This window comes from Mixophyes fleayi, chromosome 2 (genome assembly GCF_038048845.1).
Source record: "Mixophyes fleayi isolate aMixFle1 chromosome 2, aMixFle1.hap1, whole genome shotgun sequence".
NCBI classification, from domain to species: domain Eukaryota; kingdom Metazoa; phylum Chordata; class Amphibia; order Anura; family Limnodynastidae; genus Mixophyes; species Mixophyes fleayi.
Genome location: NC_134403.1, coordinates 186,524,247 through 186,550,009, shown reverse-complemented (window position 1 = coordinate 186,550,009; position 25,763 = coordinate 186,524,247). Strand labels below are relative to the sequence as shown.

The following is a 25,763-nucleotide window of genomic DNA, read 5'->3' as shown; positions in this document are numbered from 1 at the left end:
ACAACGAGTTGCCTTCATGCTATTTTGCATACAACATTAATTAACACACTTTGAGAAGATTTTTGAAATACCATTGAAATCTAACCTTAAAAAATATATGGACTCCTACAACAAAGAAACACCACTTTCCCAAGAAAGTAGGTGGCTTCTTCTTTCCATGGGGTCCATCTGCACCAGAGTGTTATTTTAGCAAGCTATTCTAAACATTTAAATGCCTTCCACCATATCCAGTCAGTGATTCATGGACATTACATTTTGTTTTTATTTTCTGGAATATATGTATTTTGTTAGTTGCACTTTTAAATTAATGTTAAAGGTAGACTCGGACAAGGAAGGCTGAGATTAAAGCAGATGAATTGTGTCCAAATGAATAATATTTTCTCCCATGAGAGGCACAAGAAAGATCCTTATCCGAGAGCAAGGACATTACTAAGGCCGCGTTGGTATGTTCATAATACAAAGTATTCTGGTACAAGTAAATAGAACACTAATTGAAAGCATCATACAGATCTGTGGATCTCCACTGTAGTGAGGAGACAGTGATTATCAGGTTGTCAGCAGTTGACGCAGGGTTTGGTGAGATAGCAGGAAATTAATAATTTGGTCCTGGTTATTTTCCTGCATCTCCAGTTGGTCAGATCCTGCAACCTTCATGTTGGTAGTCTAATGTCAGTGTAGTCCATGACCCAAGCAACATCCAGCCCACATTTGGACCTACTATGCTTCTAGCAATTTGTACTGGCTAATCTGGGGCAAAGAGTCTAATGTAACCCTGATATCCACATGATGTTCACCCCACAAAGGAGTTATTGACTTTGCAGCAGGGAAACGATAGGGCTCGGCAACCCCTTAACTTACCTTGGTCATTGCATGTTGCAACATTCCTGTGTGTAAGCATTGCTTTGACTTCAGGTGTCCCTGTCATTTTTTCCAATGTTGGCAACTATGTTCTTCTACACATGCAGTAAGGAGAGTCTTAAAATCACCTGAAAGAGAACCAAACAGGAAATTATGGTGTAAAACCTACAACAATTCATTAACTTTGCAGATAAATCCACAAAAGCCATAGATATGCAGCATATACAAAGGAACAAAGCTTGTTCCATTTGTCACTCAGGAACTACTTAGTAACTCAACGTGTACTGGCCAATAACTGTAGATTGTAGTGAAAGTTCCATTTTTCAAGTAAACCAGCAACCTTCTAGACATTCCAAAAGTGTAAGTAGACATTTTCGAAGAACAACCTTGGGCGATGTTGCTTCTCTATTCTGCCTTTCTCTGGGCCAGTGGAAAGCCAAAGATTACAGTCTCCTAGGCAGAAATGCCTGTACAAACTGTAGATTTAACTGACCTGTTATGGTTTGTTTGAGCTTTTTGTTCCTCAGCACTACTACAGACACAATCCAAGGGTTGTGGGGTGGGCCTCTACTAGTTTCTAATGGTGGAGGGAAGAAATATGTAATTACACTATGCTTTTAAACAAAGATGTAGCAGACAGTCAGTAAAACTTCCTGCAAGACAATCAAATCTGAATCATTATTCATTACATTTCTGAGCATTTTTACATGATGTAACTATGAAGCAACACTAATGCTTTGTGGCAGCCGCTTGATTTACAAACCATTGGGCCACTCTCAGCTTTTGCAACTTGTTGGACGATCGTTTCACTGACATTCAGTGTGTAGTATAGAAGTGGTTTTCCTAAATAAAATATCAGTACTGCTGTTATTCTCGTAATTCTGACTACTGCTACCAATAGCTTGTTTTTCTTCCATTTTTCAAGTGTTATTAATTTACACTTCTATTTTTCACTTGTTGTTTGACAAATCTCAACTTCAATTCCTTTGTGGGCAAATTAAAAAATGAATTAATACCTGATCTTATACATTATCCATTCCATTATAATTAATCTTAAAAAAGATTTTCAAATATGGTCTGTAGAGGTTTACCCTCCCGAGGAATAAGATCTTTTGTACTGTTTATAAATATTTCCTTGATGTCAGTGGTACTTTTCAAGATACTTTATATGATATCACCTTTGGATTATATTGCTTATAATATTACCATTAGCCTCTAACATCACCTATTACACAGCTAATAGTGGGGATTTCACCAAACGAAAAATCCTGACAAGATGATTATTTTCTTTATTTTAGACCCAAAAAACTATAATTGCTTCTCCACCAAAGTGCATATTTCTTAGAAATATCTGTATACAGAGAGCATCTCTTTGTCCTCCCATATCTCACGCATGCACCAGATTAGGTTACATTACATTAATTACAGGTAAGGAAAAGTGTTTTTATCATGGTTTTGAAACTCTCCTCCGTGCATATAAAACTCCAACATTATTTATTTGTTTTGACCGGAAAGGTGTAGCATGTCCAGGATGCGGGGTTAATGTTTTCAATACTATGCTATAAATAATTAAATTAATAAAAAATAGCACAATTCATATTTTAGAAGAAGATATGGACAACATCATATCATACAATGTATACTGAAGGGCAATTCTGGGATCGTTTAGCTAGAGCAGTTATTTAAAGCATAGGTATGGTCCATGATAGAGTTCAATTTCCCATCCAGCATCAAATGTATCTGTATTAATAGATAGTTTTAAACATTTCCAGGTGTAGGCAAATATACATTGTTAAAAAAATGGAACATTTATTAAGTATAAATTATAAGCTATATTAGTGATCAAAATAGGGGATATTTGCTGGACTTCCTGACACTCTTCATAACAAAAGAAAAACAAAAATTAGAAAAAAATGTTTTAGTTACCCTTGCCTCTGCCTCTATAAATACAGTAGACCAAGGGGCAGCACAGTGGCCTAGTGGTTAGCACGTCTGCCTCACAGCACTGGGGTCATGAGTTCAATTCCCAACCATGGCCTTATCTGTGTGGAGTTTGTATGTTCTCCCTGTGCTTGTGTGGGTTTCCTCCAGGTGCTCCAGTTTCCTCCCACACTCCAAAAATATACTGGTAGGTTAATTGGCTGCAATCAAAAATTTACCCTAGTCTCTCCCTCTCTATGAGTGTGTGTCTATAGTAGGGAATTAAGACTGTAAGCTCCAATGGGGCAGGGATTGATGTGAATGATTTCTCTGTACAGCACTGCAGAATTAGTGGCACTATATAAATAAATGATGATGAAGGGATATATTTACTAATTAAATTGTGGATTTGAAAAAGTGCAGATGTTGCCTATAGCATCCAATCAGATTCTAGCTGTCACTTAGTATAATGTACTAATAAAATGGTAAACAGAATCTGATTGGTTGCAACATCTCCACTTTTCAATCCCGCAGTTTAGTAAATACAACCCAAAGACCATGATATATATATATATATTTTTGAGGTAAGAAAATAAAACTAAGTATAGGAAAAATTAAGGCAGGTTGTATTTTTTGCAATTGCCTGTTTTATCCTAACACCTATAAAATTATAAAATTAGTTATCTATTTAAATATACAACTAAAAGAAAGCCCAGCAGCCCTGCCCCCAGAAAATGATTTGCTTGGTTAAGTTAAATAATTAAAAAGCTATCCAAGGTAAAGCCAAAACATTGTTCAATAAGTCTGATCACAATCTTCCGTCATGAAGGGGTTAAAAGTATATAGTATTGTCACCACATAGGATTATTACACATGTAAGTTATATGTTTTATAGTTCTCCCCTAATTATAAGTATTATGTTCTTCTTGTTTATACATCTTGTACTGTAGTTTTGTAGATGATATCCACTAAAAAATAATGCAATTATCACCTTCAATCCTATTTTGTTTATGTCGTATAGTAAGTTAAATCAGTAAGTATTTCTCTTTCAGATTTACTACTTAAACTGAATTGATGAATGTCACAAATCAGACTATGATGATCTACTTCATTATTAAGGGGATTTCTGACGCTCCGGAGCTCCAGGCTTTGATCTTCGTCCTGGTCCTTTTCATGTATCTCTTCATTCTTGGTGGGAATATGACTATTGTTCTATTAGTCTGTCTGGACCCTCAGCTCCACACTCCCATGTACTTCTTTCTGTGTAACCTGTCCATCTTGGACATGTCCTCAAGCACAGTCACACTGCATAAGATCCTTATTAGCTTCTTAACAGGGAATAACACAGTTTCTTTATATGCGTGTATGACTCAGATGTTCATCCTTATATCTCTAGTGTGCAATGAACTGATGCCTACGGCCATGAGTTATGATCGTTTTGTTGCTGTCTGTAACCCATTGCATTATGCCACAGTCATGAGCCCTTGCTTATGTGCTTCTCTGGCCAGTGTCTGTTGGGCTTCAGGTTTCGTAGAATCTTTACCTCTATTTGTTTTAATTTCCAGGTTCTCTTGTTATAAATCACAAGAAATAAACCACTTTTTCTGTGATATTATGCCCATCATAAAACTGTCTTGCAGTGACACTACGCTCTCCAACCTCTTGATTTTTATCTGTGGACTTTTTCTTTCCATTTTCCCCTTTCTCCTCACCTTCATTCCTTACATCTTCATTATCCAGACCATACTGAGCGTTCGTTCAAGTGCTGGAAAACATAAAGCTTTCTACACGTGTTCCTCACACCTCACAGTGGTCATTCTACTCTATGTGACTCTCATCTGTCAATACATGAGACCGACCTCGATGGACACTTTGGAATCTAGCAAGCTGTTCTCTTTGTTTAACACAGCTGCTGTCCCCATGCTTAACCCACTGATCTACAGCTTGAAAAATAAAGACATAAAATCTGCATTGAAACGTCGGTGGTTTTAGATAACCACGTAATTCGACACAGATGGAAACATTTGTTAGAGCAGTCATTTTTTGTAACCTAAACTGACCAGTTAGATATTAGCTTTGTTCAATCTAGGCTAAGTTAAATTCATTAAGGGTAATATCTGACTGCTAACAGTCACAGCCATTTGTTATTAAATCATACTTGCCAAATTTTTACCTCTGCCCTCTGGGGTTCACAGAGGGGAAGTGAAGTGTGAGTACAGAGGGGAACAGGGTAAAGGGAATCGTGTCATCACTAGGAAGTTGGAAGGATGCGGGAGAAAGGCCTGCTCTCCCAGGAGAGGTGTATTAACTCGTAAGATAAACATCCTCCCTTTAGATCAGTGGGACAATAACTCTCTGGTTGTAGTCTATGAAAGTAGATATATAGTTGTTCTTGGAGGTGGTACTGTCACAAGAGTAGGTATTAAGTTGGAGACTGGTGGACAATTAAGAAGAAGCTCAGTAATACACTTGGTGTCCAGTAAAATACTCATGTAGAGTTGGGTGTAAGACTGTTTTGTTTGTGTAAAATATGCATTTTGGTATTGTGCATGACCACCAAATAAACATACACATACATCCATATGCAGATTTTCTGGCATCTTACACTTACAACTCCTTAAGACTCAAGGGATAGAATGGGGTAGTAAGGGGCGGGCGGTGTAGGCAGAGTACAATAAGGGCATGTTTACATAATAGTGACTGTGGTAGACCTGAATGCAGACGCATACACACCTATCAGGAGCCAAATCAATTGGAAGGCTGGTGCAGCAACATGCAATGATGATGACAATGAGCAGAACTAGCTAGCTACTCCTGATTGGGGGATTGTGAATTGATCCCTGCAGCTGTTGATGCTATATTATTGTATAAAAACAAATAATAATCACCATTTATTTATATAGCACCACTGATTCCGCAGTGCTGTACTCATTCACATCAGTCCCTGCCCCATTGGAGCTTACAGTCTAAATTCCCTAACATACACACACACACACAGAGAAAGAGAGACTAGGGTCAATTTTAATAGCAGTCAATTAACCTACTAGTTTGTTTTATGGAGTGTGGGTGGAAACCTGAGCACCTGGAGGAAAGCCAAGCAAACACAGGGAGAACATACAAACTCCACTCAGATAAGGCCATGGTTGGGAATTGAACTCATGAGCCCAGTGCTGTGAGGCAGAAGTGCTAACCACTAAGCCACCGTGCTGCCAAACACAAAAACTAAACCCACACAGGGGCAATTAACAAGTGTCATATATACTAACATTGTATAAACATAAAGAACTGTAGATGTAATAACGTCTCCTACATAAGAAATGTACATGCACATCGTGAGAGCATCATGAAAAATAGATAATGCAGATTACATCATGCAGGCAAGGTAATATATCACAATGAAAAATGGAAACATTTGATATACACATAGGCAGGCAGAGTGACTGGGTGTCTGCCTGGCATGGATCACAGCAAGCAATCTAATTCTTGCAGCTCCTCCAGGACAAAGGGTGATATTCTCCATTTGTATCAAATCTTTTCATGCTTTTCTAACATATTTTGACTTGTATACAATAACCTTTCATGACCAACAGTGTCATTAACTAGGCTGACCCAGTCGCAGAGATTCGGCTGCTACTGTGCCATTCTCTTCCTAGTTATAATAACTGTGGCCAACATGAACAAAGTGGACAGTAGCTGTCTTATAATCTTATCCATTCTGCCCCCCAGAGCTAGGACAAAGAGGCATACTCTTGGACTAATTGGAGGTTCACCCACTTCAAGTTTCAATATGCAGTCGATGACATCACTTTAGAAGTCAGACACCATCAAGCAATCCCATATAAGATGCTAGAAGGTGCTCAGCTGGCTCTCACGCTTGAGACAAGTCATTCCACCAAATTTAGATAGCCATAGAGGAGTGAGATATACCCTATGGAGGATAAAGACCTGGATATGCCTAAAGTTCACAGATGCAGTCACCTTATAGGCACTCATAAGTATTTCACCCCAGTCCTTATCACTAACCAGACCTAAATCATGCAAATTGAAATCCCAGGAGCCTGCTGACACCAAAGCCATCTAAAAGAATCAAGTATATGGAAGAGGTAAGGTTTTTGGGACCAAGTCTCACCAACATTAGTCTCAGTGGGTTATCAAGAGGATGGGGAACAGTCCCACCAAACTGTGAATCAAGAGCATGCTTGATTTGTAAATATCTATAAAAATAACCCCTGGGAACACCATGAGACAATCTAACTTGGTCAATGGATCGCAGAACACCTTCTTCATACAAATACCCAAAGTAATGAACCCCAAAATTGTACCAGGCAGCTGACCCATCCATTTGCTGTAGCTCGCCCAGTCATTATTAAGCCAAAGGGGAGCTTCCAAATCATATCCAAAGTCAGAAGTAAGCTTAACCAAAAGGTGTTAGATTTTAATTGCCTGGGATACCAGAGGGGGATCCAGAACAGTGCGTCTACCTGCCATGAGAATATGTACCCGGGACTGTGGGGATCCTGTGTCATTAAGAAAATAGTCATAAAGATCAGTACGGTCTCTTGACATCAACCACTGCCTAATATGCGCCATTTGTGAGGCATAGTAATACAAACAAAGGTTCAGTAAAACAAGTCCTCTTGTTCTCCTGGATCTACATTAAGTGGTAAATTTAATAAGAGCTTGCTTGTCTGCCCATACAAGCAATGGAAAATAATGATCTATTTTTTAAAGATAAACTGTATATATCCTTGTGCTTGCTGTAAAACATACAAGAACTTTGGCTGCGACATAATTTTGACAAGATTGACTTGACCTGTAACAATGATTGGCAACAGTTTCTAAGCATGCATCCTACTTTTTAATGGTAAATTTGAGGCTGAACATTATATTCAATATAACGACCCATATCATTAGAGACCCAAATACCCAGGTACTCAAATTTGGAGTCAATTGCAGGGGTAGTTGGACATCAGGACCGATTGGGCAGGATCCCTTAAGTGGAGAGGTATTAGATTTATCCCAGTTGATCTGTAACCCAGAATATGTCGCAAACTTGGTCACTACAGATAAAGGAATGGCAAAGAGAACTGCATGTCTGACAAAAATGTAATAATGCAGGTGACAGAAGGAATACATTGTAATCTTTTCTATTTTTCAATACTTTTCAATTTTGAAAGGGTCTTTCAGTGTAAGGTGCAAGAGATAAAACTGTTGATACAATACGCGCACACTAAATTTCGAACGTTAGTCAGCATGCATCATGGTTAGTGAAGAGTCAGTAACAATCAGATGTCATTAGAGGGACAGAGGCATCAATAGATATTTAGACACGTAGATACCCAATTGTAAAGAGCTACCTAATTTGCTGTATATAAACAAATGGTGATGCTCATAGATGAAGGTGGCCTGCAACCATACTACAAAACTTCAAAGATTATGCACGCAATGCATTTTGAATATTACAGGGCATGCATCATAGATAGTGAAGCTATAGTAACAGGCAGAAGTCATTGGATGGACAGTGGTATGAATGAATAGAGTTTGACATTTATAAAAGTAAATCAATGAAGGTTGCCTGCACTCATACCAAAAGCTTCAAACAAAAATAGGTCATGATTTACTTTATATATTATCTATAATTGAAATATTTTGCACCTGAATCCTAAAAATTTAACACAATTATACACTTATAATAATAGTAATATATAGAAATACTATACATGCTTTTGAATGCAATCTCTTTTTTTCTCTCTCTCTCTATTCTAATGTCTCCAGTGCAGTTTTGAAAGTTGTGCATGGAGACCAGCGTATTGTCTGATAGGGGAGGATGGTTGCAGATGAGATACAGCAATATGGGGCTTCTGGCAGAAGAGAGGATCAATGTGTTGGTGGGGCCAGTGGCAGCATGGGTTGTCTGGCAGCTTGGAGTGGAATGCAAAAGATGGGGTGTCTGGCAGCTGGGAGGAGAGTGCAGAAGATGGGGTGTCTGACAGCAGTAAAGGGGGTTGGAGCTTTGGCAAATGGGGTGCCTGGCAACAGGGATGGGGAATGTGGCTGATGGGATGTTTGACAACAGTTGAGGGGGAAGTTGTGGTAGATGGGTTGTTTGACAGCAGGGTGTGGGGGGTGTGGCAGAGGGGGTATTTGGCAGTATGGACTGGGTGGAGGGAGATGTGTCATAATATTGGGGTGTCTGGCATCAGGGAGGGGGAGAATGACAAAGAGGGTATTTGGCAACATAGCAGGCTGGAGGGGGGGTGACAGATGGGGTGTAAGAACACATAAATATAAGAAGGAAAACCACAATGTACAGTCTGGGAGGGCAAGACATATACATATAAGGGGGAAGCACACTACAATGTAGAGCAGCCAGGGTGGGAGAACATATAGATATAAGGGAGAGCCTGTGGGCTGTGTATTCACCAAAAGTGATCTCATGGATACAGATGATCAAACTTACAACTCTATAGCATCTGTCAAACAAAGGTTAACTCTGACACACACACTCATTGTCTCACACACACTGACAAACAAACACAAACACACACACACACACACACACACACACACTGACTGCTGAGCTGATGAAGAATTAAGCTAGGATGGGTGTGGTGACATATGGGGTGACCTATACTTTGTTGCCAGTGAGTATAAGAGAACCAGCTGGGGTCCCATTAACAGAATAATAGCACCTATTGAAGAATGGAGTGTCATCTGTACCCAGTGGATAATCAATATAAAATAAAAATGTACCCCACATGGCCCTAAAGTGATGAATTATAATAAATCACTGCTGATTAGAAATCAATACAAGATAGTACAAAGATAAAAATCAGCTTTCGACAACATCAAGAATGACAGCTAATATGTTACGAAATTAGAGCTAGGCCTATATGAATAGAGGGGGATGTGATTGCATAGACACAGGAATGTGTGGTGGATGTTCAAGAATGTCTACAGTTTACCAAAGACATTCCGCTTGTATTAAGTATTGGCACTATGTTTTGGACACATTTAGAGTACACATTTCTCATGCACCTGGGAACACACACACATTCCATCTCTCATACACATACATTTTTCATATACTGACACATTTCTTATTCATACTGACTCACACTTGCTCTCAAACACACAGACACACCAGCTCCCATACACTTACCTCTTCCTGCTGTGCTGCCTCCATCTTCCTCTGTTGCAGTGTAAGTAGTGGGCGTGTCTATACTCCAATTGGTTGAGTGACTGTGCGACATCAGCCAATTGGAGCACAGGAGAGGCAATGATTAGTTCCTGCATGAGCAGCAAACTGTACTAAAGAGCAGCTCAGACTTCTGCTGAACTTCTTCCATTGTGCACAGCAACAAATGGAAGATCGTAGGGGCCCTGGTGATCGCATTCTGCTCCTCAGCAGTGGGGTCCACCAAGGATCTCCCTGGAGGGCCAGTCTGATGATGTGTCGGTTCCTCATCTGGTCTACACACAACAGACCAGAGTGCAAGACAGTGGGGAGTGAGACAGTGGTGCTACAGGACACCTCTGATGTAGTATAATGGACAGTGTGCACTACGCTTTAGCAGTCAATTTTAGGGGAAACTGTGAGGTTCACACATCAAGGCAAGTATGGGGGAAAGAGCATTGCATCTGCTCTATTTCTTCCATATTTGCCACCGGAGGGCTGCCTTACATAGCCGTCTATTGGGAAGGGGGTGGAGGATGTCCAGAACAAGAGTAAGGGAAATTATGGAGTGGACTCATGGTATGTGATTAATTATTGCCATGCACTAAATCCTTCATCACCTCTGCGGTGGCAGAGATCAGCTCTGCTCCACTTATGGGCAGAGCTGTTATATGTATTACCTAAGTATTATATATTTTGAAGCTCTTTTCCAAAAATGGAGCACCAGGGACCTATGTATGTTAGTGCATAGAGACCTATGTTTGTACACATAGCTTCTGAGTAGTTTAGGCCTGCACAGATGGGAGTAGGGGAGCAGGGGATGGGAAAGGTTTATCACTTGAAGGGTGGCTTGAAAAATAGATAAAATGTTTCTTGGTCTTTCAAGAAAATTTAAGAGAAGGAATCACTGAGCACTAATACACAGTTGTTATTTACAGATGTTACTACACATATTAAAGTCATTTCAGTATTCCAGATAATATCAGCGAGTTTTGTGTATATTCTCATAGAAAGAGAGGGTGTGGCTATCAGTACTGGCCTGAATAAGGATTGCCCCGTGAGTCACAGTACCCAAACTTAAACCCTAGTTGGCGCTATTGGCTGTAATGTATAAAGTAAAGCTGCAGTCACAATGGGTAGTGGGTATACCCGATTTAAATTACATATAAGAGAGATTGGAGGGGGTGTCTGCGCTAAACAATAACAGTAAGAGTGTAAAATATTAAAAGTCACGTTCCCTATTTATATAGTAATACCTCATCTGTATCAGCTACAATTCTCATCAGATTTCTGGGATCAATAGTATTACATCAAATCTCTCTGCGATTATCAATTATTATTTACAACCATTGGTGACTAAGAATCCGGCTACAGTTATTCATAAAAACTGACATTATAGTCATGTATTGCAAGTGATATACAGCTGATTGGATAATTTCTATCCCTATGTGTATATTTTTAATGAACATATAGATGCATATGTTTTCTGTCATAATTAGATACACTTGGCATTATTTATTGAATAATTTTTTTTTTATCTTTCTATTTTTCATTTTTTATTTTTATTTTTATGAATGTATTATATTTATATATTATTAAATTTGGTATATTGTTTTTTTAAATAGGGAATGTGACTTTTAATATTTTACACTCTTACTGTTATTGTTTAGCGCAGACACCCCCTCCAATATCTCTTACAATGCGTCTCTTGTTTACTGGGTACTGAAGTTTAAAATTTACACAGAAACAGAGGTGGAGGAAACTTAGTTTGGCTTCCATGACACCAGATAAAGACCAACCAGACTAGTATTAGAAAGAGTTAAAAGTAAATTATTCTTGATTTATTCATCACCCATAATTCTTCCTTAACTCCATAACACCTCTTATAGTCTAATATTGTTGCATATAATATTATAATCTAAACTGTGTCGTGGAAAACTAAAGGAATTGAAATCATGAGAACCCAGAGTAAAGGTCTACTACTGCTAGTAAATCTATACATGTTTTACCAAATTTGAATTATTCACTAGTATAGACAAGTGAACACCCTATGGAAATAAACCAGTAACTGATGTACTGGTCTCGGCACATGCCAGTAGCTGAGGCTGTTTATTTTTGAATTGTGTTCTAGAACATAACGCATATTCCCACCTGAGATATTCAAACTGCCTCATATCTGATGAGCATCGTGGAAGTGATCGGACACAGAGAAACCAGCTCCTTGTCTATCATCCAAATAGATATACCATCTATAGATATACCATCCAAAGCTGAATCCTAGTGGCTTTAGTCACAGAATATACAACACCTGTAGCTATATATACTACTTCCTTTGTACCAGTGAAAATACAGGTAAGTCCTAATAAGCATTTTAAGATTTGTCAGTTTAAGCAACCTGGTTATTATAGAAAAGTAAAGGTAGGATGCTGGATTGATTTAAAGAAATAACATGAGCGGAAATTGTATTGATAGATAGAGCATATATTGCTGGTATTATATATACAACTCTGAGTTACTTACACTATAGGGTGCTTGTTAAAGTGTTATGCAAATTATAATTAATTATTAATATTATTAATAATATTATTTTTTATTATTTTTATAGTGTCCACTACCTTTTGCTCTACTGTTTCACCCATAAATAGAGTATTTGGATGTTTTTTGTTGATACCACTTTCAGCACAATGATTCTTATTATAAGTTCTTATAAGACCAGTAAATGATGTTTAACCTTCTTTGGTTATAAATCTCACTCTGCACTTGTGCTCCCCCATTGTGGCATTGCTGGTATTCACAAAGAATCCCTATACTATTTCCTTACAAATTGGCTTTCCACCTGATATTAACACTGGCTCATAGCTGTTGAGTTTTGTGGAAGTGACCAGACACAGACAGGGCCGTCAAGAAGAATTTGGGGCCCCGATACTGCAACTTTCTGGGCTCCCCTTCCCACACAGTGGGAGAAGAAAAAATACTCAACTGCGAGCCTGGGACCCCAAGGCAGGCCGGGCCCCTGTAATTTGTACCCGCTACCCCCCCTATCAGCGCCCCTGGACACAGACACTGTCTATATATATAAGCAGACACATGGTCCACAGCTCAATCCTACTGGGTTCATACATAGAATAGACAAGACCTATTGTACCAATGTAAACACAGATGAGTCTTAATAGGCATTTTATAAATTTTGTATTTAAACTGTTGTTTTATATTATAAATACTGAAGTTCCCAAAAACCTGTATGGTGTATGTACTGATGATATTGTATGAAAAATGTTTTATTATGTTATAAGGAATATCTCTGTAAATAATAACTCACAATTATTGTTATTTTCAAGGTCACTATGAGTTAGTTTCCTCACTAAACAGGAAATCAACTCACATCAATCCACAATATCGAGCCCTAATGTTCCACCCACAATTATTTAGGGCAATGAGATAGACCAGTGTGTGTTGTGACCTCTATTAGTGTGACTATTCTGCCAAATGACTCCAACAAGACTATCCTTGGAACTACAAATGATAGACTGTGACGGAACAACCTCCTAACTGGTTAATATAAGAGGGTAAAAGCTTGTAGTGAGATATTGGTTACATACAGGTGTCAGACAACTTAAACCTTGACATTAGATGGGAATGTTTTCACACACAATGGGAATGTTTTCATACACATTTGTGAAAGTTACAAAATTTATTTCTATATTCTGCAACTTGTATTCCTTGATTATAAACAAAAATACTGTCACTCATTGTTATTCTGCCACAAAGACATTTAAAATTACTTAAGTTCATCAAGAAATAGAATATTAATTTCTCAATTTATTAATGCATATTTGCTAATATATATAATATATAATATAACCTGTTTCATAAAGTATACATTTGTCTGGTACATTATATCCCTAATTAATTAATTTAAAATGTAATGTGCAAATTCTGGGCTTTAGGTAACTCAGAATTGTGTTTGGGGCATTTTTGGGGAATGGTTTATTTTGTTCCTATTTTTATTTTCACAATAGTGAGAGGTATGATATACAATGGATGCATCCATTGTGTGACCTGAGCTAACACTAATAAGAATACAAACTCCCTATTTACTGACTCCCAGCCATAATCTTTATCATATGGCTTCTTCTAATAGGTTGTATCTATATTTTTGAATATGGTGAAAGCTATAGAATACATTTTCCCTTCCCGATCATAGAATGCATATATCACTATATGTACATGTATTAATATACATCTATAAATTATTGCAGAATTCATATTATTAATCTATTATTTAGATTTAGATTTTTGATATGCATGTACCATACTGTATCTTCTATTTGACAATTGGATTTAGACCTAGAATTTATGTTATATTATTTATATTGATTTGTATTGGCATTTTATTACTTTATTAATACATTTTATTAAAGCTTAATAAGTTCATTGCAATGAAAATTATGGTCATAAAGGGATAGAAATTTGGACTTTGATGTAATGTTCACACGTTTGTACAATCTTCACCTCCCTGCAAAACTAGGCACAGTGTAAAAGAGTTAGTCATTGTCATTAAAGTGCATCTATTAGCTACACACAGAGGTAGCTGCTATTTTGTGGCAGAACCAATAATCATGAGGCTTATCAACTAGATATGGATGAAATAACAGCTAAATTTTACACAAATTAAATTTTACGTTTCAACAGGAGTTTCTGCAAAAGACCAAATTAACAATGATAAAATCTGTGAGTTTTGCTTTTTTCCCTATTCATGGTAAAGTAATGTTACATTGTATTTACAAAGTAACATTTTGCCAAATGTATAGATATATCAGAAAGACAGTTAATTCATTCTGCTGTTTGGTATGATTGGGGTAAAACAAAACATGCTCAAATGCATAGACAGATGTCGGAATGAGACAAATATTTCCTGAATATCAATTCAGTTTATAGGAGCCAGTGACAGCACTCTGCACATTATCATAATGGCCTTCAAAGTCTGTAGATGATGGATGCACTTTAAAATGTTTGATTTGTGCGTGAACCTCTATACTGAGATGCTGTGTTCAAGAATACAACTGTAGGCATAACAATCCATTCAAATTCAATAGGTCCAAAAACCATTTGGGGCGCCAGCTTACAGGAAATGTATATATAAAGGTTTCCTTGATGTGGCTTCAATCAGAGGTGTATGAAACTCCAGATATTATATTTCACCTGTTCAGCAAATGGCTTGTACCTTTATGGGGAAGTTATAAAACACAGCATCCCTACCCTCCCAGAGGGTACCAGCCCCTGCTGAACAATGATGGCGCTCCTCCTGATCGCCCTAGGCTACGACCCAAAATGCCAACTATGACATCTCAGTGATCCAACAGAATGGACATGAGAGACTAAGGGCTAGATTTACTAAGCAGCGGGTTTGAAAAAGTAGGGATGTTGCCTATAGCAACCAATTAGATTCTAGCTTTCATTTATTTAGTACCTTCTACAAAATGACAGCTAGAATCTGATTTGTTGCTATAGTCAACATCCCCACTTTTTCAAACCCGCAGCTTAGTAAATCTAGCCATAAGACCCTTGTCCATTACACCAAAAAAGTTTTAAAAGAAATAAAAAGCAGAAGTTTTTTTTAGAGATTTTTATTTGCATAAGCGTTTGTGGTCTCCCATTTATAGAGGAAATTAGCCCAAGCTGTCTAGCACAGGGGCTAATCCAGGATATTGAGAGGGTGCCCCCTTTTTTATTTTAAAGTGAATGGTCCTTTGAAGCCTGGACTAGCAATGATGACTACTGGGGTGGGGATGGTCCCATTACCATTATCAGTATTACAGTATTATAGTTAAAAAATCTACATTTTTCAATAGAATTTAAATATTGGAAAAGTAAAATGCGCAGAGTACTGTCATTCCATTATTGTACATGGATATTCACATCAGCTAGAATATGATCACCAGAATCACATGTACAACACTATGTGTCAGTTAGATATTTTAAATATAATATCTACAGCCTAGTGAAGAACCAATGACAGTGAATCAAAAAACATTTAATTTTAAAGCCCCAAGTGAAAACAGTGATGGGACAGTAAATAAATTGTTTTTTAATCAAATGTCAATTCACATTACAGGTGATGTTTTTGTTCTAGTTCTACTACAATGTTTGTATAAATAATATTAAACTAAACTGTAATCTAATTTTATTATTCACAGTCCAGTACTTCGTTCTCTAACGCATCTTCGGCCTGATATGAAGCTAAAGGATTGTGTGCGCTATACTGTAGGAGAATGGATAAAAACGAGTAAAGCTGATCGTAAGATCTACAAGATGGCTAAGAAGTAAGTTTTTCTCCCTAAACTAGCATAACAATAGGCTATCCACTTTATTACCCCATTTCTGAACTGATTTTGTGTGGTTTAGGTTCATACAATTGGAGAAAGAGGAAGCAATGCAGATAGAGGCATCTATCCAGCGGCGGGCAGAAGCAAGAAAACCATATGACGAGGATATGGAGACAGAAGGGTCATCAGAAGCTGGCATACATGAAGAGATAACTGCAAGCACTGAAACTGCAGTACAAGTGGACATCTATGACGAGCAAACTAAAAACAAAGCACAATTAGTGATGAAAATGAAGATCAATGCAAACTCTGAGAGTCCAGTACAGGCTAGTATCAACAAAAAGAGCACTGTGCACACTAATAGACGTGTGCGAGCAGGTATGTAGAAAGAAGAATTCTCTTATCAAGTGTTTGACCTGGGCCCTACAATGAGTTTATATAGACGTGGCTTTTACATCCTGTGTACTGTGACTGTATAGCATTTTATTGACAGGCCTTCACTAATCTGTTTCTAGACCCTCTTCTCCTCCCAACAGGTAACTGGAAAATAAAACATAAAAGACATCACCTATGCTATGAAAGACAGAAGAAATTGCTGAAGAGACAACATCGGAAGATCGCTCCAGGCTACATGGAGACACTAATTTGGCCACGTGGTGTAAAGCTCCCAAAGAGAGTAGAAGGACGTCCATCGGAGGACTTACCTGAAACACCAATGGAGGTGAGTAACTGACACTTAAATGTTTTTAACTTATAACAATTTATTCCCTAATGTGTGCTTGGGAAAGCCGTGGTTATCTGATTGTTGTAGAACTATAAGTGCAAGCATTCTGATACATGAAATTCTCTATGACTTGTATCACATTTGTATATTTTCATTTTTATTAATCTTGTTATTTGTGGCTATAAAAATGCTCTCTTCTTCATATAATGTACCCAGTTTCACCAAAAGTCTTTTTGTTGAAAGTACAGGCTGACATCTGTTCTCCACCTCTGCTTATATGTAAATATAATGTCATTTTGAGTGGGCAAAGGGACTCTTCAGCCATCTACTAAAAGTGAAAAATCCCCAGAAGCTCATTTTTACTATTAATCTATACTATCCAGTCTGTTAGGCTGGTATGTTTCCAGCCTATCAGAGACTGGGATCTGTCGCAAAGCTGGGATATTTTTTTTTTTTTTTTTAAGTTTAATTCAAAGGGGTGGGCAGGCAGGTCACAGTGGGCTCCCTTGGCAGTCTTGGCCCCTTGTCAGTGCCCCCCGTCCATCAGTTCCCCTGATGGTGACCCTGTCCTGACCAAACATACAAAACGCACAGACGTAACATTGAATTTCTGGATCACTCCCGTATTTAATAACAACTTTTACAATGTTTATCTCCTTGAAAACTCATTTCTATCTTAGTAAGATGAGATAATAGTAAGAGGATATTGGTTCTTTATTACTATCCATTTAAAGATAGTATTCTGTGATATATATCTGGTTTTACATGTGAGGAGATTGAAGTGCTGTTTTGTACTCAGTCCATGTTGAAAATGGAACACCCCAATCCCCCAGTTCCTCGTATTAGAAGGAGCACAGTATTACACCCCTGCAGTCACCACCATCTAGTAGCCCCAATCCCTAGAATAACCTGTATAATCAGGCGCAATCATAGGTATAGGACATCATTACTGTATTTTCTCTGCAGGGCCGCAGCTTTGCACATACACAAATAATCCTTAATTACTATGTCCAAGATACATTTATGTGTACTCGCACCAGTTAAATCCTGACATTTACACAGTGATTATGAATCTGTTCCTAGGTTGAAGAAATCATCCATCCGGCATTATTAGACACAGATCTGTCCCCAGACATAGATATGGATTTCCAGACCCTCATTGATGAACTGCAACAAGAAGAGGACGTGTTACCGATGGAGGTGAGGAAATGACACTTAAATGATTTTAACTTATAACAATTTATTCCTTATAGTGGGCTTGGGCAAGTCATGGTTATCTGATTGTTGTAAAACTATAAGTGCCAACATTCAGATACATGTAATTCTCAATGACTTGTATCACATTTGTATATTTTCATTTTTATTAATCTTGTTATTTGTGGCTATAAAAATGTTTTGTTCTTCATAAAATGTACCCAGTTTCACCAAAAGTCTTTTTTACGTTTATTTCAAAGGGGTGGGCAGGCAGGTCACAGTGGGCTCCCTTGGCAGTCTTGGCCCCTTTTTCACCAGGGACCCCCGCAAGGAGGTTTGGTCTTGGCTGCGTGAGGTGCACAGGTCACAGTTCTCCAAGCTAGTTATCAGAACAGCGGATAGAAAACAGGAATGGTCGTGCAATCTGGTTCAGATACCAAAGGATAGCGTAGTACACAGGGAAAATCCAAAGAGTAGGTCAGAGACGAGCCAAAGGTCAGGATCCAGAAAGCAGATAGTATCAAATCGTAGGACAAGAGGGTAGTCAGGAACAAGCCAGGAGTCAGGACCAAAGTAGCAAACAACAGGAACAAGGAAACTAGAGTCAGGAACGCTGGAGCTGGTGAAACCAATACTCTGGCACCAGAATGGTGAAAAGTGGTACCTTATATACCAATATGTGGCCCCTGATTGGAAGGACGTGATTTCGGCGGTCAGATGCACCTGACTGCCGACATACAGGAGATAGAAGGACCTACTGCGCATGCGCACACAGCGAAAGCCGAAAGTACGTCCCGTTGACTTAGCGGGTCGGCACAGGAGACATCCCCGGCATGTATGGACAGTGTGGGGACAGTGCCTGACACCTTCTTGACTATTGGGCAGCACAGTGTCTTAGTGGTTAGCACTTCTGTCTCACAGAACTGGGGTCATGAGTTTGATTCCCGGCCATGGCCTTATCTATGTGGAGTTTGTATGTTCTCCCCGTGTTTGTGTGGGTTTCCTCCAGGTGCTGCGGTTTCCTCCCACACTCCAAAAAACATGCAGGTAGGTTAACTGGCTGCTATTAAATTGCCCTTAGTCTCTCTCGGTCTCTGTGTGTATGTTAGGGGATTTATATTGTAAGTTCCAATTGGGCAGGGAGTGAAGTGAGTGAGCTCTCTGTACAGCGCTGCGGAATTAGTGGCGCTATATAAAGAAATAGATGATGATGATGACTATGTCCTAGATACATTCATATCTACCCAAACCAATCAAGTCTTGACATTTACACAGTCATGATTAATCTGTTCCTAGGTTGAAGAAAACATCAAACCAGCATTCTTAGACAGAGATCTGTTCGTAGATACATATGAAGATTTCCATACCCTTAATAATGAACTGAAGCGAGTAGACAAATTGTTACCATTGGAGGTGAGGAAAAGACACTTATATTCTTTTAACAGTTTATTCCTTAAAGCAGGCTTGGGTAACCTGCGATTGTCCAATTGTTGTAGAAGTGTAAAAGTGTCAGCATTATAATACATGTAATTCTGCAACAGATGGAGAACCACAGATTGTCTGTTTATGCCTTAAAAATGATTTACAACTTTGAGATGATCAACTTAATTCAATATCAATGATGGTTTTCTACTGTTTATATATCCGCAGTTCATGGAAATAAAAGAAAACCATTCTAAAGCAAACAAACCAATTGTGTTGCCAGAGGAGAAAGATGCACCTTCTTCAACGTTTACGTCTAATTCTCATAAGACCAATCAAACGATTCCTGACTTGAAAATACTGGAGATGCCCAACTACACCGCTGGCACCAGGAAAACGAAGGAACTTCCTAAATCAACACAATCCAAAGGCTATACAATCATTAATGATGTCATAGTAATAGATGATGACTGACCAATATAAAAGATAATATAAAAGAAATAAATATAATATAAAAGATATTACCAATCAGTCCTAATATAATATTATTTCATAAAACTACCAGGTAAAATATTTGAATAAATAACGTTTTTAGACTTTTACTGCAGCATTGATAGTAGTTTTTTTATTTGTATTTTTATTCCACAGAAAAAACATAAGCAATGAACAGAAATGGTAAAGATAGTTGCAATTGTAAGAAGATAATCAACGTTATTCACTTCACTTACAAGTTATTTTAATGTTATGGCTGAATGGTGTATATATCCATTCTATTAATTTGCAAAAGTATTTAGTTCTTCAGTAAATATAACCACAGTCCATAATAATGATCTCCATTAAATTTGGGCTGTATATAGATAGAAAATGAGCAGTTAGGAGCCAGCTGTTGATAATACCATGGTTTGTGTATTTAATGCGCCAAGAAAACAGTGTGTTCTGGCAGTAAGGAGGCAGTGTAGTACAATACCAGTGTCAGTGATGTCAGGACGTTCTACACAAACAAGAGACTTCAGAACCATAAGTGGATCCAGATACTACCTGGCTATGTCCCTTTTTTTGCTCCTCATGTAAAGGAGTAGATAACCCTCAATTCACTTACCTTGATGTTTCTTTGCCTACGCTCTTCCTCTACAGCTCTCTCCCTCTTTGATGTGATGCAGCAGCAACCGTTCACTGATAGACTGGTAGCGCACCGCATGCTAATGAGGTCAATGAGCGGTATGTTTACAGCCTATCAGAGACTGGGATCTGTCGCTAAGTTGGGATTTTTTTTTTTTAAAGTTTAATTCAAAGGGGTGGGCCGGCAAGTCAAAGTGGGCTCCCTTGGCAGTCTTGGCCCCTTGTCAGTGGCTCCCGCCCATCAGACTCCCTGATGGTGACCCTGCCCTGACCAAACATACAAACACCACAGACATAACGTTGAATACACACACATAAATCATATATGGCTCCCAGCTATTTTGTCCTACAAAGCTTGTCTTTTCCAAAGTGTCACAATGCTCTTGTCACCCCTGCCCCTTATATTACGAATGGCAATACTAAACCCATGTCATTAAAATCTGCTACTCCCTTGTCTTATGTTCACCCTCAACCTCCATTTATCTGTCCTTCCTTCATTATTTCCTCATGTCTTGTGTCTATATAGTGCCCCTACCTCCTTACCACCTCCTGTCATCTGCTCTCCATGACCAACCTTTATTTATTTATTTTACTTCAGTTAACATTATTTTGTGGAGTGTTAGAGGGGGGAGCACTCCCACATCTACCCATATCTTATTCTCCCACCTCCTTTATTTGCCAAAGTGCCACCTCTATGCCTGGCCTGTTCACATTCCTGAGCTGTTGGGGCTGTGGGAGATAGGTGATTGTCATTCTCCCACTTGTGCTGGCATCATCTTCATCACTGTCTCCCATACAGTCTTCATCCCAGGAAACAAACAGGCCTAGGATGGATAAGTGAGGCAAGTACTAGGCATCAGTACTAAAGCCTGAGGCTGGATCCCACTAAAACAGGGGGACAACCCACTTCACTAGGATGCACCTCTAAAGGGGGTATGCTTGACCTGCCTCTCCAGGTGCAAGGCACTGTAAGTGTAAATAAAGTGTAAATCTAATTTTGGTATGCCGGCGCACTCAAGTAAAGTCCATCTTTAATTAGAAGATATGGGAAAGCTATATATAAATAAGGTAAGGAGTAAGCAGTATGTAAGGAGTTCTGTACAAATATGGTGGCATTGTGTCATCACTGCTTACTCTCTACTCTCTAGGAAAAGGGTTTTAATACTCGTTAAACACATCTCATTATTTTATCTGACCATCCAGGAAGTATTTGTTACATTGTTCCTCTCCCCCTCCTAGTGGCGGAAATACCATTGGTGCGGCAGGTGCTGTGCATCGGGGCCCATAGAGATAATGGGGCCCGCTGCATGGCAGATGCAGATGGTCGGGTCCCCTGTTCCCTCTTCCCCGGCCATCTGCCCCCTGCACCAGGGCCCACAGCTCGCTAGTTCCGCCTCTACCCCATCCCCTAAGTATAAGTAGAGAGCTATCTGACATATTATAATACTGCAAAAGCAGAGATCCTAAAATACTGGAATTTTAAAACTAGACCACCTATAACGGAGTGGATTTCCAAAATAAACTTTACTATGCAAATAGCAAAAATCACATATAGGGGGCAGAGATGTGTACATCAAATGCATCTGGTTACCCTGGTGGGAGTTTAAATACTCTGAGGCAGACAAAGACCTCCTGGTACCCCCAATATACTGTGTAAGAAATAGCTACACAAGTGAATGGCCAGAAAATGTTTGTATTAGAGAACAGTATTAGGAGGTCCTGATTGCTTGGAATGTTGGGAGTTTTGTCCCACTCACCTGTAGCTGTACAAGGGTGCTATCATGTAAGAGAAGGGGGTTTAGGCAGCCTATCGCTTCAGAGTGATGTCTAAATATGTGACATGTAACAGCATAAAAATACCAAATGCATACATCAACATATAATCAATAAACTAAAAATCAATTATCAATTAAAAGACAGAGGATGTTACAGCAGATCTTGCTGGGCAGAAAAACAATATGGCAACTGAACCCTATATAACTTCCTGATTAGTACACAAGTTAAAGTAAGGTAGCTACTAAAGGACAATGTTATCATGAAATGCTGGTTTATGGTGAATACCCAGCAACAAGAGACAAAAATTAATCAATGCAAACAAAGCAATAGGAAATATTCACTAAAGTCATAACAGTTCTTTTCACGCATTTGCCTCTTTCTTATGTACTTTGTGCTATATGTTTATTACATAATGTGGGGCCAACACACAATATTTTACAATCCTACTTATAGCTGTGATCTTCTGTCAGGGGTCTGGAACATAAAAACACTGAGGACTGTTATAGATAGATGGCTGCATGCGCTGCTAATGTGTTTTACACTGATCAGTTCCCATTACAAGTAATGGCCTTTTCATTTATTTTTACTTTAAACAATACTGGCTTTGTGATATTAGCTCTGTAGACGGAAAGGGAGGTATTTTGCTATAATTTTGAAATTCGACCAGCACCTCTATTTATCCAAGAGGTAATCCAACCTCTCCCTCTGGGCAGACAACCATCGAAGTTTATCAGTTTTAAAAATGGGATGTTATATATACTTCCTCCATGTGTTGGTCCTCCCGTTCATATTCCTCACCTTTCAGTCTGGACCCTCATGTAGAGGATTGACACTAGAGATTAGGGATCCCCTCAGGAACACTTTAAAAGCATCCGAAAGAATAGGGGTACTCACTGTATGTACATTAGTAGCAAAATATTCCTTCCACTGGGACACCAGATCAGATCCATGACCCAGCAGAGTTAGCCAGAAGGGATTACATTTCCAAAATGTCTGTCCCTTGGAGCTGTGGATATTGATAGTAAGGGCCAGTGGGGAGTGGTCAGAAATCCCCAGAGGTAAATAAATCACATAAACAACGGCCGGCACCAGTCTTGTGGACAAGAGGCCCTTATTAATGCTGGAGAAGGCATGATAGGAGGCTGTGAAACAGGAGAACTGGTCATCCCTCAGATGTCTTAGATACCATACATCTTCCAACCCCATCTTACACACTAATTGGACATATTTTGTTTTCCCTCCGAGTGACAGACCACCGCCACTACTGCCATCTAATAGTAACGGTCATCAAAGCAGAGTAATGGAGTTTCAGGGCTTAAGGACATAAAGTCACTACGTTTGTAAAACCAATCACGATTGTAAGGAGGTGGAAAATATATCACCAGGAGAGGCAGCAGGGCAGAGTTAAACATACCCCTTATGTATACAAATTGGCCCAGTGGGTCTGATTGGACTGTATCAAGAATAAAATGCACTTGTTTCCAAATGAACAGTGACATTCCCCTAGAGCTAAAGGCATGGATTGCTTGATCTGACCACCCAAACCACTGCTTTTTAAGTGCACACAATTTACCACCAAGCAATTGAGTTTCAGTTAGGGATGTGCACCGGCGACTTTTGAGGTCTCGTGTTTTGTGTTTTGGATCCGGATTTTCGTTATTTTTGGGGTTCGGATTTGTCTCGCAAAACACTTGACGAAAGGTCTCGGTTCGGATTTAAGGTTTTGGATTCGGATTTTTTTGGAAAAAAACATAAAAAGTTTAAAAATCAAGTTTTTGGGCTTATTTTCACTCCTAGGCTATTATTAACCTCAATAACATTCAATAACAAGCATTTCCACTAATTTACAGTGTATTCTGAACACCTCACAATATAGTTATTAGTCCAAAACGTTGCAACAAGGTATCTTTCTGGACTGCGTAGAGGAGTGGGTCACCACAATATATATTAAAAACCCTGAACTTTTATGATTCGCACCAATAAATGTACCTGGACTGCGTAGAGGAGTGGGTCACCACAAGATATATTAAAAACCCTGAACTTTTATGATTCGCACCAATAAATGTACCTGGACTGCGTAGAGGAGTGGGTCACCACAATATCTATTAAAAACCCTGAACTTTTATGAATCGCACCAATAAATGTACCTGGACTGCGTATAGGAGTGGGTCACCACAAGATATATTAAAAACCCTGAACTTTTATGATTCGCACCAATAAATGTACCTGGACTGCGTAGAGGAGTGGGTCACCACAATATCTATTAAAAACCCTGAACTTTTATGAATCGCACCAATAAATGTACCTGGACTGCGTAGAGGAGTGGGTCACCACAATATCTATTAAAAACCCTGAACTTTTATGAATCGCACCAATAAATGTACCTGGACTGCGTATAGGAGTGGGTCACCACAATATATATTAAAAACCCTGAACTTTTATGATTCGCACCAATAAATGTACCTGGACTGCGTAGAGGAGTGGGTCACCACAAGATATATTAAAAACCCTGAACTTTTATGAATCGCACCAATAAATGTACCTGGACTGCGTAGAGGAGTGGGTCACCACAATATATCTTAAAAACCCTGAACTTTTATGAATCGCACCAATAAATGTACCTGGACTGCGTAGAGGAGTGGGTCACCACAATATATCTTAAAAACCCTGAACTTTTATGATTCGCACCAATAAATGTACCTGGACTGCGTAGAGGAGTGGGTCACCACAAGATATATTAAAAACCCTGAACTTTTATGATTCGCACCAATAAATGTACCTGGACTGCGTAGAGGAGTGGGTCACCACAATATCTATTAAAAACCCTGAACTTTTATGAATCGCACCAATAAATGTACCTGGACTGCGTAGAGGAGTGGGTCACCACAAGATATATTAAAAACCCTGAACTTTTATGATTCGCACCAATAAATGTACCTGGACTGCGTAGAGGAGTGGGTCACCACAATATCTATTAAAAACCCTGAACTTTTATGAATCGCACCAATAAATGTACCTGGACTGCGTATAGGAGTGGGTCACCACAAGATATATTAAAAACCCTGAACTTTTATGATTCGCACCAATAAATGTACCTGGACTGCGTAGAGGAGTGGGTCACCACAATATCTATTAAAAACCCTGAACTTTTATGAATCGCACCAATAAATGTACCTGGACTGCGTATAGGAGTGGGTCACCACAATATATATTAAAAACCCTGAACTTTTATGAATCGCACCAATAA

At 38.8% G+C, this 25,763-nt stretch overlaps 2 protein-coding genes and 1 long non-coding RNA gene across 9 annotated transcripts in view; 2 read left to right on the top strand and 1 right to left on the bottom strand.

Moving 5' to 3' along the window:
* LOC142138425 (uncharacterized) overlaps nucleotides 1-25,763 on the top strand; it is a 261,296-nt gene that overhangs the window by 68,931 nt on the left and 166,602 nt on the right. For all 5 annotated transcript variants that reach the window (XM_075195093.1, XM_075195097.1, XM_075195094.1 and 2 more), the window contains one exon: nucleotides 18,089-18,205. In XM_075195093.1, coding sequence (XP_075051194.1) covers nucleotides 18,089-18,205 — 117 coding nt within the window. The remainder of the gene's footprint in view (nucleotides 1-18,088; nucleotides 18,206-25,763) is intronic.
* LOC142138426 (uncharacterized) overlaps nucleotides 1-25,763 on the bottom strand; it is a 63,070-nt gene that overhangs the window by 1,897 nt on the left and 35,410 nt on the right. For 2 of the 3 annotated variants that reach the window (XR_012688033.1, XR_012688032.1), the window contains exon 2: nucleotides 859-986. This is a non-coding gene — a long non-coding RNA (uncharacterized LOC142138426). Of the gene's footprint in view, nucleotides 1-858; nucleotides 987-1,351; nucleotides 1,762-25,763 lie in introns of those variants that run through there. The other variant, XR_012688034.1, reaches the window with a different exon arrangement.
* On the top strand, nucleotides 3,853-4,770 carry LOC142140590 (olfactory receptor 8D1-like). The gene has a single exon (XM_075198294.1). It carries the CDS (start codon nucleotides 3,853-3,855, stop codon nucleotides 4,768-4,770), a length of 918 nt encoding a protein of 305 aa, XP_075054395.1.